General features: G+C 38.4%; 1 protein-coding gene across 1 annotated transcript in view; it reads left to right on the forward strand.

Moving 5' to 3' along the window:
• The window catches only part of stk26.S (serine/threonine kinase 26 S homeolog), a 50,144-nt gene extending 38,272 nt beyond the window's left edge, over positions 1–11,872 (forward strand). The window contains exons 4-11 of the mRNA XM_041575100.1: positions 238–346; positions 429–586; positions 1,002–1,187; positions 3,339–3,481; positions 5,594–5,687; positions 6,270–6,332; positions 6,411–6,547; positions 8,793–11,872. Coding sequence (XP_041431034.1) covers positions 238–346; positions 429–586; positions 1,002–1,187; positions 3,339–3,481; positions 5,594–5,687; positions 6,270–6,332; positions 6,411–6,547; positions 8,793–8,814 — 912 coding nt within the window. The 3' untranslated portion in view covers positions 8,815–11,872. The remainder of the gene's footprint in view (positions 1–237; positions 347–428; positions 587–1,001; positions 1,188–3,338; positions 3,482–5,593; positions 5,688–6,269; positions 6,333–6,410; positions 6,548–8,792) is intronic.
• Positions 11,873–15,635: the final 3,763 nt, after the last annotated feature.

Genomic DNA, 15,635 nt, shown 5'->3' on the forward strand with positions numbered 1-15,635 from the left:
TTTGGGAATATGTTGAAAACATTTTTTGACATGTTAGAAGCAAGCCATACTATACCTTTAACCTGCAATTTTTGTTGCACTTCTAGGTAGATTTGCACTTTGCACTCTGCACTTACATCAATTTATCATGATCACATACCATAACAAATACACGTTGTGATTATTTTAATATCATTGTAAACCAAACAATATGCACCAAAAGCGACTTCTCACTCATTGTCATTTCCCACCTTTTAGCTTCGTGTTGGTCCCTTTGATGAGTTCCAAATTGCTACCATGTTAAAAGAAATCTTGAAAGGCCTGGACTATCTACACTCTGAGAATAAAATTCACAGGGACATCAAAGGTATGGGCATGTTTTATTTTCCAGTCTGTTTAGCACATGGCTGCTTTCAGAATCCATTCTAAGTAGTCTTTCTATCTTGCAGCTGCCAATGTTCTCCTGTCTGAGCAAGGGGATGTCAAACTTGCAGACTTTGGTGTTGCAGGGCAGCTGACAGACACGCAAATAAAAAGAAACACATTTGTAGGGACACCATTTTGGATGGCTCCAGAGGTCATACAGCAGTCGGCTTATGATTCCAAGGTGAGCTTACTATAAAATTTATGAATAAGTAGTTATTTTCTCCTACTTATGGTGTTGATGCTGCATCTGGTGTGGACTACAGATTATTGGATTTTCAGATAATTCAGAATCCACACCTAATGTGTTTATTATTGGCTTTTCAAAGTGGCTGCAGTCTGAATACCCATTACATGGGACTGTGATGTGGTTGTTTGGCCCCACTGTCATCAGTCAGAAGTCTCTCTTTTGGCCTTGATGTGTTTTTGCCATATTGACCACAAAATCTAGTGGATCATCTGTTACTCCATTGATCAAAATCTGTCTTTGTAAATTCATTTTTTAGCACCAGCCTCAAAATATGACACCATGTGAACACGTATGAACAATAGCATCTTTTTAGTGCAAAATTAATTTTCTTTCCCCATTTATTTTTCAGGCTGATATATGGTCCTTGGGTATTACGGCAATAGAGTTAGCCAAAGGAGAGCCTCCAAATTCTGATATGCATCCCATGAGGGTTTTGTTCCTCATCCCTAAAAATAATCCACCATCCTTAGCAGGAGACTTCAGTAAGCCATTCAAAGAGTTTATAGATGCCTGCTTGAACAAGGATCCCAGCTTCGTGAGTATTTTGTGGCAACACTTTTTTTATTTTTTGCAGATTAAAACCTGGCCAGTATGCTGTGACACAAGCAGTAGGTGGCAGAAAAGGGGATGTGTGAGGCTGATGTGCACATAATGGCTATACCATTTTATTTTATTTTTTTGTATGTTGAACAAAATTAAGTGTTGCTCTTCTCATTATCTACTACTTACAGACTACGTTTTAACAGAAAAAAAAAATCTGTTCGTTGTAGGCATAAATGTGTTTTCCCCATTAACGATACTAACTCACCTGCACTGTAGCCTCGTATGTAATTTAAAGGGATTCTGTCATGATTTTTCTGGTGTAGTTTTTATTTCTAAAATACACTGTTTATACTGCAAACAATTCACTCTGCTGTGTACAATTTCATTCCTAACCCAATAAGTGTATTTATTTTAAGTTGTAATATCGGTGTGTAGGCAGCCATCTCAGGTTATTTTGCCTGGCCATGTGCTTTTAGAAAAAGCTAGCACTTTAGGATGGAACTGCTTTCTGACAGGCTGTTGTTTCTCCTACTTAATGTAACTGAAGGAGTCACAGTGGGACACAGATTTTTGCTATTGAGTGTTGTATATCTACCAGGGAGCTGTTATCTGGTTACCTTCTTATTGTTCTGCTGATGGGCTGCTGGCGGGGTGATTATCATTCCAATGTGCATTGCAGCTGCAGCAGTAAAGAGTAACTGAAGTTTATCAGAGCACAATTCACATGACTGGGGGCATCTGGGAAACTGACAATATGTCTAGCCCCATGTCAGATTTTAAAATTAAATATAAAAAATCTGTTTGTGCTCTTGAAAAAAGCATTTCAGTGCAGAAGTCTGCTGGGGCATATTATTTTTATTGATTAATGATGTGTTTTAAATAAAAAAACATGTTTTCCCATGACAGTATATCTTTAAAATAAAGCTGCTATGGGGATCAGCCCCCTTATTCTTTCTGTTAACTACTGCTCATACGAAGTATTTGGGTCAAGAGGGGTTTCATTGTGTAACTGATTACCGTATATACTCGAGTATAAGCCGATCCGAGTATAAGCCGAGGTACCTAATTTTACCTACGAAAACTGGGAAAACTTATTGACTCTAGTATAAGCCTAGACACAACTACAGCCCTGTCTCCCAGCAGCGCACCTTCCGCCAAAGAGACTCCCCCAGCGATCGACCGGACTTCTTTGCAAAGTTGATGGTGACAGAGAATTGTGCAGAGAGTGCTGTGTGTCATAAAACCATCACTGATCTTTCGTATAACCAACAGATGGCGCTGTGTGATATTGCCATCACTGTTAATCCTTTATTCAACCAACAGATGGCGCTGTGTGATATTGCAGTTACTGTTATTCTTTCATATAACCAACAGATGGCGCTGTGTGATATTGCAGTCACTGTTATTCTTTGATACAACCAACAGATGGCGCTGTGTGATATTGCAGTCACTGTTATTCTTTGATACAACCAACAGATGTCGCTGTGTGATATTGCAGTCACTGTTATTCTTTGATACAACCAACAGATGGCGCTGTGTGATATTGCAGTCACTGTTATTCTTTGATACAACCAACAGATGGCGCTGTGTGATATTGCAGTTACTGTTATTCTTTGATATAACCAACAGATGGCGCTGTGTGATATTGCAGTCACTGTTATTCTTTGATACAACCAACAGATGGCGCTGTGTGATATTGCAGTCACTGTTATTCTTTGATATAACCAACAGAGGGCGCACTGTTATTCTTTCATAAAACCAACAGAGGGCATTGTGGGATATTGCAGTCTCTCCCCAAGTAAACTGTTGGTATAGGAATGATTAAAGGTGACTGCAATATCGGCAACTGCCCGCTGACCCGAGTATAAGCCGAGGTAGACTTTTTCAGCACATTTTGGATGCTGAAAAACTCGGCTTATACTCGAGTATATACGGTACTACTTTTGTAACTCGGTTTTACTTTCATTGATGTTAGGAATTATCCTTACGAAATGTCATGTTCTGTATATGCTACTTTTTCGCTGAAAATTTTCATAAATAAAAACATTTAAAAAAAGCTAAATAACTCAAAATAAAGCTGATATTTGTTAGCCCTGAGCATATTAGAAAATACAACGGCTGTATATCTTTATTTTGAATTCAGCGTCCCACTGCAAGAGAACTCCTGAAACACAAATATATTGTGAAGAATGCCAAGAGGACATCCTACCTGACTGAGCTCATTGACCGGTTCAAAAGATGGAAGGCAGAAGGACACAGCGATTCAGGCTCTGATGATTCTGATACGTAAGTGCCTTAACATAAACTGCTGCAGCATGATCTAACTACTAAACATGTATTTCCCTTCATTTAAAAGGCTATCTTCTCTTTACCATTTTTGGTTTTCCCTTAATACCTAACCCTGAAATCAGTGGTTAGGACCACCACATATTTTATGCCTGTTCTGTTGGCTGCAAACTGGGGATGCACCGAATCCACTATTTTGGATTCGGCCCCCGAATCCTTCATGAAAGATTTGGCCGAATACCGATCCAAATCCTAATTTGCATATGCAAATTGGGGGTGGGAAGGGGAAAACATTTTTACTTCCTTGTTTTGTGAGAAGTCGCGTGATTTCCCTCCCGTCCCTAATTTTAATATGCAAATCGGCCGGGCAGAAGGATTCGGCTGAATCCTGCTGAAAAAGGCCAAATCCTGGCTGCTGTAGGGACGCAACGAATCCGAGATCCAATCGCGTTTGTGTGCCAACTCAAGGTTCTGTTTGCACGCTGCTACAGACAACTTAAGAAGGCTTTTTAGGATTTCTGTTCTTTAATCATTTAGCTTAAAATACTACACTTGAAATGTAATTATTCAAAAACATTAACTATATCTAAACAAGTGTTGGAGTGCTGAAAATTGTGTTGCTTAAAGGAATCGTTCACCTTTAAGTTTCCTTTTAGTTTGTTATAAAATGGCATATTCTAAGCAACTTTTCAGCTGGTATTCATTGGTTATTTTTTATAGTTCTTGAACTATTTGCCTTCTTTAGACTCTTTTGAGCTTTTAAATGGGGTTCACTGACCCCATCTAAAAAAACAAATGCTCTGTAGGACTGTAAATTTATATATTGTTATTGCTACTTTTTATTACTCTTCTTTCTATTCAGACCTCTCCTATTCATATTCCGGTCTCTTATTCAAATCGATGCATGGTTGCTAGGGTAATTTGGACCCCAGCAACCATATTGCTGAAATTGCAAATAACTCGAAAATCACAAATAATAAAAAATGAAAACCAATTGCACATTGTCAGAATATCATTCTCTACATCATACACAAGTTTACTCAAAGGTGAACCACTCCTGTTTTTAGGTAATTAAAATATAATATACTGTTTCCCTGCACTTGTACAGTTGGTATGTTTGCTTTAGAATCGCTACTATAGTTTATATAAACAAGCTTCTGTGTAGCCATGGGGGCAGCCTTTTAAAGCACAGGTTACATTGCAGATAACAGATGCACTGTAAAATACCATTGTTTTCTATTACAGCGCTTATCTGCTGTGTAACCTGTGCCTTTTCTCCTTTTTTCAGCTTGAATTGCTGCCCAGTCACATCACATGCCCAGTGATGTGCAAAATAGAATAGCAAGCCATAAAACAAGATGCTTGTGTGCTTTAGTGCAAGGTTAGACACTTGTTCTGATGTGTGTAGACTTGTAAACCCCCCCCCCCCCCCCATGAAAATTTAATCAGTGACATCCTCTTTGAAATCTTTAACTGCCACTTTGGTTGTTAAAAGTTTTAACAGTAAGGCTGCAGCATCCCCTCAATCACTTAGAAATCCTTCTACTCCTCTAACCCACTATGCCCCCTCCCTCGGGAATTTACGTTGGCTGTTGACTTATCAGCATGCTCGGTTCTTCTCAGCTCAGATTACTAAACAACCCCTCCACTCTTAACAGCCAATGAAGAGATAGCATTGCTGGTTCCCATAGAAACGCTTGCTGTGATCCTATTTTTTTTTCTCCTAAGCACCTCTCCTGGGCTCAGAGTAAACCTTCTAGTGCCCAACCTCAGCAGAACTTTTTTTCAAAGTATGCTGTATCTGTGTGAACCTGCATTCTGCATTGCATGAACTTTACAGCATACATACCTGTGTTACTACTGATATGTCAGAGGGAAAATGGCCGCCAGGCAAAGCTGCTATTTGTTTTAGGAAAATATGATGGCGCTGGCAAATGGAGGGGGGCATATGTAGTACAAATGATGTGGCTTGGATGGGCAAGATATGCTCAACTTATATACATGGTTTGAAAATGTAGGTTTTACACGTCCTTTAAGAGTTCTGTTCATGTCGCTCACAGCATAGCTTGTGGTAAGCTTTTAAAAAAAATTTTTTGTAATTCTTAAATGCAGAGAATCAAACAACAAAGAGAACCATACTCACCCAGAATGGAGTTTTACTACTGTTCGGAAGAAGCCAGAGTCCAAGGCAGTGCAGAATGGAACGGTATGTGCGGCTACTATACCTAATTTTATACACTTAAAATGCTTGGCTGTAATATACAGTCCATAGCCCACTTAAAATTGATAATCTAAATGAAATATTTACTCTGTCATCCAGTAAATATATGGAAACTACTTTAGAAGGTTTCCCTGTTACATCAGTTAGGCCCACATTGTTTTGCTCCCCCTCAATGTGCTTTTACCAATTTCATTTTGTGAAGGACTTTTCAAAAGACACTTTAGGTTAAGAAAAAAATCTCTGTTAGCACCAGGGCATTATTCCCTTTAAAGTGTGTGCAGCAGACACACACACCCTCATATTCTCACATTTTAAAGAGCAATAACTATCTTATCGTACCTACAAAGTCCTGCTTTATTATTGCTTAAGAAATACAAAAACATCACACTTTTAATGATTAAGATTGCACAGAATTTAATTCCTCCAAAAACAGTGTTAAATTCTCTACGGAATCCAGATAGCCACATAAATATATCCAAATAATTATGGAGCAATTGACTGATGTGTTTCGGATCTAAGGGCTGAGTGTTGGTAAATGTGGGTGCTCATTCATTTCTTCTCTTTTAGGACCAGGATCTTGTAAAAACCTTAAGTTCTTTATCTGCAATAATATCCCCGGTGTTTGCAGAGGTAAGTGACCTTTTATTCATTAAGGGTTGTAAACCTTTTGTATAGTTGTTGTGAATGTCTTCCATCGTATGTTTTCAGCTGAAACAGCAAGACCGAAACAACTTAGTGAGGAAACATGCAATTGAAGAACTTGAAAAAAGTATCAATGTAGCCGAGACCACTTATCCTGGAATTACTGACAAGATGGTGAAGAAACTTATGGAAAAATTCCAAAAGTAAGTCCTGAGAATTAGGCATACATGTACACATGCAAAGATACTGCCAGTAGGAGGTTAAGGCCTTCTACTGGAACCACAATACCATTTATCTAATGGAATGCAGTTTTTTCGTCCATTTGATGACCAAATTTGTTTTTACTGCAGTAAAATGACAATAGCATAAGTGTGTCACAACTAAATACCTTGTGTCATTGCCTTTACGGTTTTATAATGGTCAATGAATTGTTACAAAGCTCTGATTGGACTAGTAATACGTTACTCCCAAGCTGCTCCACCCACTCCACTTTTAGTAATTCCCATTTATTTACTGCATTGTCAAGAACAAGCAGCTAAGCACTATTTGGCCAACTCACATTATATGTAACTTTGGGCCAGTTGTTCATATACTAGTATATGGACATCATATTATATTTGGTCATGTATTTATTGAAAACAAATGATCCAATACCATATCTGTGTGAGGCAAAAGTAAGTGAATTGTGCTCTCATTTTGTATTTGGTGTAACCCCCTTGTGTGCAGCAATAAATGCAACTAAAGGTTTGTGGTTTGCACATTTGCAGTTTTAGCCCATTACTCCATACAGAAGAGCTTTAGTTGTTTGATGTTTGTGGGTTTCCTAACATGAACCACTTACTTTAGATCTTTCCAGAACATTTCTTTTTTTTTTTTTATTTTACTGACAATTTTTATTAGTTTTCAACAGTACAATCATAATATGGTATATAATGGTTTAAAACATTGCATACTCATTACATTAGCCAAAATAATATGCACACAAAGAGGGTAAGGGAAGTGTAACCTGTATTATATCTGTATGACTCTCAGGGTAATTACAATTCATACAATACATATAAACTGTATATTGACCTTAGACATCCAAAGTTTGTGAGCTTCCAAAACAGTTTTTTCACCCCTAAACTCCTCGGTACTGCTTCATATTCTAAATTGTTGGTCACCTCTTGGGAAATACTAGGGACTTCTTGTTTTTTTCAATTTCTAGCAATCAAAAATGCTAAAAATCAGAAATTCTATATTTTTGTTTGGAAGTTTTCCATATAGATTTTCCACAACATTTCAATTGGATTTAGTTCAGGACTTTGACTTGGCCATTCGAGAACATTCACTTTATTCTTCTTTAACCATTTTGGTGGAACGACTTTGTTTATCGTTGTCTTGCTGCATGACCCACTGTCTCTTGAGATTCAGTTCATGGATCGGTGTCTTGACATTTCTGGTATAGTTCAGAATCCATTGTTCCATCAATGATGGCAAGCTGTTGATGCAGCAAAACAGAGCCAAGCCAGTATACCCCCACCACAATGTTTCACAGCTAGTTTACGAATCTTATGCTGGAATGCAGTGCTTTTCTTTCTCCAAATATAATGCTCTTGAATGAAGCGGAAACGTTTTATTTTGGCTTCATCTGTCCACAAAGCATTCTTCCAGTATCCTGGTTTGTCCACATGATCTTTAGCAAAAACTGTTGACGGTCAGCCATATTTTTGGGGGAGAGCAGTGGCTTTCTCCTTGCTACCCTGCCATACACCCCATTCAATGTTCTTCTGATGGTTGAATCGTGAACATCAACATTCACCACTGTCAGACAGGCCTTCAGTTGCTTAGAAGATATCCTGCGTCTTGAATTTCCTCTATTTGTACCCAGTTTAATTGGTGGAGTCCAAACCTTTTCCAGCTTTATGAGCATCAACAATTCTCAGACACCTCCTTTGTTTGAGCCATGATACACGTCCACAAATGTGTAGTATGTGTGATCAGACTTTACTGGATCCCCCCCCCCCCCGTTCTTTAAATAAAACAGGGTCTCTCACTCATACTTGATTGTCATCCCATTGACTGAAAACCCCAGGCTCTGATTTTACCTTCAAATACTATGATAATCCTAAGGATTCACTTTTGCCACACACAGATAATGTTATTGGATCTTTTTTTTATCCATAAATACATGACAAAATTATTTTTATTTCATTTGTATAACTAGGCTTTCTTCGTCTACTTTTAAGACTTGTTTACAAATCAGATGATGTTTTAGGTCACATTCATATAACAATATAGAACATTTTAAAGGGTTTACACACTTTCAAGCACCATTGTATGTATTTAGTGTGTTAAAACAATAATGTTGCCATATCTCGCAGATGTATTTCTAGTTAGCAAATCTTTTTTTGCTTGTCCATGTATCATAGAGCAACCATTGGAGACTAATAATTATTTTATTACTAGGTTTTCAGTCAATGACTCCTAATTCTGTTCCGGTGACCACAACAACGCTGAGGGACATCCACCAAATCTACTCCAAGCCTAGCCGTGCTTCGCTTTTTTCAGCTCCTTGTGCCTTTTGGACCTTTGCTAAACACAACATTGACCATGATTAAGAGTTTGGAAGGAAACAACTCCAGTTCCACCCCACCTTTTTGTTTTTTTTTCTCCTCCCCATTTTTTTTCTCAGTGATGATGTAAATGGTTTTATATTTTCAGGAAATGATTTTGTAAAGAGTTGATGACTTTTATTACTGTTTCATCTTTTTGTTTAATTCTGTAAATGTTCTGCTCCCGGGTAGTAAGATGTGCGAGTAACAGTATGTTGTGGTGGTCGTGTCGCACTATACACTGACGGACTCCCCCCTTTTTTTTTTCTCCCCTCCCAGAAAAGCGTTTTCTCCTATATACTTTAGAGTCTGAAGTAGTGGGTTAGAGTTTGTGAAATACACAATATCCATTTAGCAGCTGTAGAGTAAAGTTAATGCTTGAGACTCCTCTAGCTTGTGTAGCCCATAACCATGCTCTCCTGTGTACCCCAGAATTTATAAGGGGTGCTTCATCAGAGCATCCATGAAGTCAGTCACTCAGTAGCTTTTACATATCTCACTATGCTCATGTGCACATCTTTTTGTCTCACCTTCCATCCAGTTGCTGGAGAATTGCCTACAAAGGTTTTGCCATGTAGATGGTCGGCTGCATTGACATTGTTGCTGCTTTAAAGAATGCACTTTGGCACCCTATTTTTCTTAATGATATGGATAATGTGACCGCAGCATTTTTTTGTGCAGTGTAGAAAAGCAGAGAAACTTTAGTTCAACGTCCTCAATTGCTATCCTTCTTCTTTGGTCTTCAGTGTAAGTTTGCTTTTTTTTTTTTTTTTTTTTTAGAAACATTAAAGCAATATATTTGTTCTGTTTACTGGTAGTTAACATAAGCGTTTTCTGCCTTGAAGGCTAAGTGAGTGCTCATGTGTTGCAGAACCCTCCTGGAGACAAAGGTTTGATTGATGATGTTCTTGCTATGCTACAGATGGGGTTTGAATATCATATGAAAAGCTACCCCCATGAGTACTGAGACAATGGTTTGCACCAGCATCTTCCTCCAAGACCCATTTTCCATGTAATATAACCTATTTTCTCTTTTGATTCGCTCGGATAACCACACCATCACCTATTTCTACTCGAGTGAACGCGTGTTTTAACTCTGTATTTTCCATTTCATACGAGTAACTCAGTAGTGGCTATCCTTTCCCACTTTAAGCGCGATGTTTGGCAGCGAGACTCCTTCCTAAACAGCCAGCAGAACTGTAAATGATCAGTCCTATATTTATGGTACTGCTAGATAGGATGCATTCTTCCCAAGGCCCATCTCCTGTATATAGAATGAATCGCTTGATTTGCGCATCTACGTCAATTTTTGTTTTGTTGCAGTTGGTGTAATTTTTTTTATATATATAATATATATATAAAGACTGGATGTGTCTATTTTATGATCTGAGCCCACTTATTTTTTTTTTTTTTTAAACAGGGAATATTAACTCCCAAAAGTGCCAGAGACCGTGGCCCACCATTTCTCTCCTGCAATGTAGGCCAACCTTTTGCACACTAAGTTAACCCCCCCCCCAAGATGTCTGCCAAATATGTAAATGCAGAGGTGCCCAACAGATGTGCTGCATTTGGACAAATTGCCATTACAGTGTTTATTATTTTATAGAGGGAGTTACTGTGATCTCCCTTGGTTCCAGCGAGGTGGCTATTATGTGACTTCAAGTGGCTTCCAGTGGCCTAAAGTAAACTCACCTCTTATTTTCTGCCGGGATAAGCATGCTGCAATGCTAAGCTACAATATAGTGGTGTACAGCAAAAACCAAGAATCGAAAATACTAGCATCTAATGTAGGGATACACCGAATCCAGGATTCGGTTCGGGATTCGCCCTTTTTCAGCAGGATTCGTATTTGGCTGAATCCTTCTGCCTGGCCGAGACAAATCGGAATCCTAATTTGCATGTGCAAATTAGGGACAGCGAGGGAAATCGCGTGATTTTTTTGTCACAAAGCAAGGAAGTAAAAAATGTTTTTCATTCCCACCCCTAATTTGCATATGGTTCAGTATTCGACTGAATCTTTCGCAAAGGATTCAGGGGTTCAACCAAATCCAAAATAGTGGAGTCATTGCATCCAATCTAATGCACTGACAGTGTAAGGTATGAGTGTGTTGTAACTTAACTCTAACTCATTAGTCTTAGCTCCACCATTTCCTGCATAAGGCGAAATGCGTGGTTATGTTTCCATATAGATTGTAGACATGCCGAGCAGCTGCAGTATGATGAGATTATTCTATACTCTAAACAGAATTATATAGACTCTAGCCAACCAGAGGATTTTGAGCATTTTATGGAATGAGCAGTAGTTCAGCGATAGGCAAATTTGCCCTTTTGTGTTTCCAGAAACCACCCCTGCACATTCTAGATCAGGAATATTCTCCAGCGTAAAAGAATAATTGTGTGTTTAGGTGAAATGTCTCGGACTAAAGCAAAGTGCTCAGAGCCTTTATATTGCAGCATGTTTATTTCTGCATGGGGTTAGTTAACCGTAGTCTTTGACTTGCCACACCTGGCCGGCACATGCCAAGAGCGGGGAGAGAAAATGAAGTGGTGCCTACACAACTGCTTTCACTTTTAATTTCTCTCTTCTTTTTTTTAATTTTAAGCAACTGTCTCTGTTTTGCATTTTCCGCTTTCTAACTCAACGCTCGCGTCAATTTTTATCTCGAGAAAGTCTGAAAATAGTTTTTGAAAACAATGTTATGAATAAAAAAAAAATATTTTTATAAATATATAAAAGCAGTAAAAGTTGTAAATACAGTTTGATCAGAAAGCTTTATAAGATAACTTCTTCTCAAATAGACAAAAAAAGATAGTGGTACCCATATATCCTTCGTAGTTATTACTTGTAAATCTGTTAATAGAGTAAGCTTATTTCAATATTTCAGGGGATTTTAAATGGTTTAAAAAATAAATATTTAAATTCTGGTAAAATGCTATCTGCCTCTGTGTTTTTTGTTCCTCGCCTTGAATCTCCTTTGAAGCTTCATGTTTCAACTGCTCTGACCTGGTTCCTGTTCTGTCCTGGATGTGACAAGAGAAACCGAGTTTGCAATTTGCTTCCTATTTGCAAATCTTCATGAAACGCCACAAGGAAAGGGCAGAGAATGGATTAAACACTGTGTAAATTGCCAAAAATAAGAGACTGATTTATTAACCACTGTTAAGTTAGGCGCAGTACTGAGAAGTGCTTGATGTATGAATAACAAGTAGAGTTGAGATTTAAAGGCATTTACAAATAACTATTAACCACTGAAAACTTTAAAGGGGTTATTTACTAAAACTTGTTTTATTTCTTATATTTTACCAGAAACAAACAACGAATTTGGCTTATTTACTAATATTTCTGGTCGATAAAAATTGGATCAAAAGCAAACAAAAACTCTGAAAATTCAAGTTTCAATTCGAATCGTACAACTTTATCGAATTACAACGCGAAAAACCAACATCAAACTCCCAAAATTCGTGAATTCAGATCGTTAAAGGCACAGCTGCCACTGAATTTTACATGAATTAGACAGGTTTTAGATGGAGTATTTTCGGATTCGGAATTCTAGCAGCTTCAGGGCATAATAAATCTCTCAAAATTTGTGCTGCTCCAGCTGAATTCTGCACTGAAATCCATTTTTTTAAAAGAGCAAACAGATTTTATTTTGAAATTTCATTTTGAAATTTGGCATGGAGCCTAGTTGCTCTAGTATGAGATCATTGTATGGTTGCTTAAAGGACCACCTGCCCCTCTTGTATGTAGTACTGCCCAACCCAGGCAATGCTGAATACAGCATGAAGCACAACTCTGCACTCCTTTCTAGGCACATGAAGAGTTCTGCTGTAGGACATTCCACCTTTGTGCCATATCTAGTATATGAGCCCTAATTTCTGAGGTTTTATGTTGCAAAAAACCCTAACCGATAACACCTTAAGACAATATTTCGAAAGTACAAATTTTGAAACTCTATTGGGCTTTCTTTTTCAACTACCCAGCAGCAAGACTTCACTACAGCCTGGCAAAAACTTGCATTCTTGGGTGTCAATTCAAAAACATCATAAATGTACACGCCTTCTGAATACTTACAGTTGTGTTCAGAATAATAGCAGTGTGATATCACTAACCTGATCAATCACTGTTTTTGGTAGAAATTCTATTTCTACATGGCAAATAAAATGGAGTAATGGAAAACCAAAAGACCCAGCAGTCGTGACATGCATGCTGCTTATTCTGTGTAACTGAATCAATTATTGAGACTTGTTTCAAATAGCAGTGTTGAGTGCAATAAGTCAGATCATTCATTCTGTGAAAAAAAACAGGTGTCAATTACGGCCCTTATTTAAGGAAGGGAGTCGGCAAATGCTGTGCATGCTGGTTATAGTGCATTTCTCTGAAAACCTCTACCAGAATGATGGCAAGAAAAAAGTATGGAGAAGGTGTGGAACAGCTCATGACCCAAAGCATACCACATCATCTATAAAACATGGTGGAGGCAGTGTGATGGCTTGGGCGTGCATGACTAAGTGGCACTGGGACACATGATGTGACCCAGGACAGAAGCAACCGAATGAATTCTGAGGTGTTCAGAGACATATTGGGGCTGATTTATCAACACTGGGCAAATTAGCCCATGGGCAGTAACCCATAACAACCAATCAGAGTGCTGCATTCATTGTTCTGCTTGCAGCTGGTTTCAAAAAGCTAATCACTGATTGGTTGCTATAGGGAACTGCCCATGGGCGAATTTGCCCAGTGCTGATAAATGAGCCCCACTGACTGCTCAAATCCAGCTAAATGCAGTCAAATTGATTTCATAATAGATGGACAATGACCCAAAACATTCAGCCAAAGCAACGCAGGAGAGAAAACCAAAAGGAAGGGAGCACTCACTGTTCCAAATGCCCTTACGCTGTGCTGCAACGTTTAGCCGCTTCTCGTAGCGTAGAATCCGATTGAAAATCTTCAAAGGCACGGAGCACTTGCGGGGCTAAAAACACTCGTGTGCTCCATGATTTTAAACTATGATTGAATAATCATAGTTTAAAATCATGGAGCACACAAACTTGACATGCTTGACGCGTTTCGTGGACCAAACCACTTCCTCATAAGCAGGAGTTTATTAAAGCAAAGAAGTGGAATATTCTTGAATGGCCAAGTCAGTCACCTGATCTGAACCCAATTGAGCTGCATTTCACTTGTTGAAGACTAAACTTCGGACAGAAAGGCCCACAAAGAAAAAAGTAAAGGCCTGGCAGAGCATTAAAAAGGAGGAAACCCAAAATCTGGTGATGTTCAAGACTTCAGGTTGTCATTGCCAGCAAAGGGTTTTCAACCAAGTATTAGAAATGAACATTTTATTTTCAGGTTTCTGTACAATTGCTTTTGAGCCCCTGAAATTAAGTGATTGTGTTAAAAAAAGGCTTTAGTTACCCACATTTTTTTGCGGGTGCCATCTTGGTGATTTACGCAAAATGTATTCTGCCCCCATGACCCCTCGTGTCGTGCTTTCAATGCCCCCAAACACTTGCCTCGCTTGCCTGGGGGAAGTACAGCAACTGTTTGCGCATTGCTTGTATCATTGATTCTGCGCATGTGCAAGCCCTGATATAGCAGATTTGGATCGTCAAAGGGATGTTTCTATATGATATGTAATTTTCAATATTTTTGACTTCTCTTTTGAAATACAGCTGAAGGGGAAATTGTATAGAGGCAGCATTACTGTAAGTAGCTCCTCGCTTAAGGGGCAATATATATAACTGTGTTTGTATTTTACCTTTCCTTCTTTAAAGGGGATGTAAAGGTAAAAAAATAAAATCCCATTTTTACTTTCTTTAATGAAAAAAAAAACTTGACTGTATGCAGTAAAATTCTCCTTTCATTTTACTTGCTCTGACAGCTGCTGATAGGAAACTTTAGACGGTCCCTAGCTGCTCTGCAGGGAAATTATCATATTACACCCCACCTTACTTCCCAGTACTTGAGCAGCTTTGTTTGTTTCCCTGTAGAGCAGCCGGCAACTGTGTAGGGATTTGTATCCACAGACCCAGTGCAGTCTGAATATTCTGATAATTAATCAGTCTTGCTGTATCGGCTTCTATGGCAGATATTATTTGACTTGTGTTATTTTGATAATTTTTGATGATCCCTAAGCAGCAGCTGCCCAAACCACACTGAGCATGTGCAAGGTCTTGCAAAGAAAGTTTGACAAAGTTACAAGATGATGACCTCCTGCGGCCAACTTTGAAAACATAAATAATTTGTTTAATTAGGCTTCTGGTGCAGTACGTTTATGTTTAGTATACAAAATACAGCATTATACCATTATTCTATTTTAGACTTTTGTTCCCCTTTAATAATCCTTGAGAAAGTATAGGGTGTTTGAGAGGTCAGTATTGAAGGCTGCAGTTGAGGAATCAGAACCACAGTAGTCATTTTAAATCATTTCTAAACATTTACGGGCTGATTTATTCTTAACTCAAGACTTGGGTTCAGGTAAATCGATGTAAGAAAATGTGACCAAGTTCTTCACTTCCTTTTCATGAGTGAGTTCAAGAAATCATGATCATCTGATAATAAATCAGCCCCCTTTGCTTCTCATAGAGCAACAAACCTATGTTGAAAAAAAAAGATAGTCGCCCACTGAACTACTCGGTAAGTCCAAATGAATAATACCTGTTGCATTTCCTTTAAAGGGATACTGTCATGGGAAAA

Source organism: Xenopus laevis, chromosome 8S, assembly GCF_017654675.1.
Source record: "Xenopus laevis strain J_2021 chromosome 8S, Xenopus_laevis_v10.1, whole genome shotgun sequence".
Classification (NCBI taxonomy): domain Eukaryota; kingdom Metazoa; phylum Chordata; class Amphibia; order Anura; family Pipidae; genus Xenopus; species Xenopus laevis.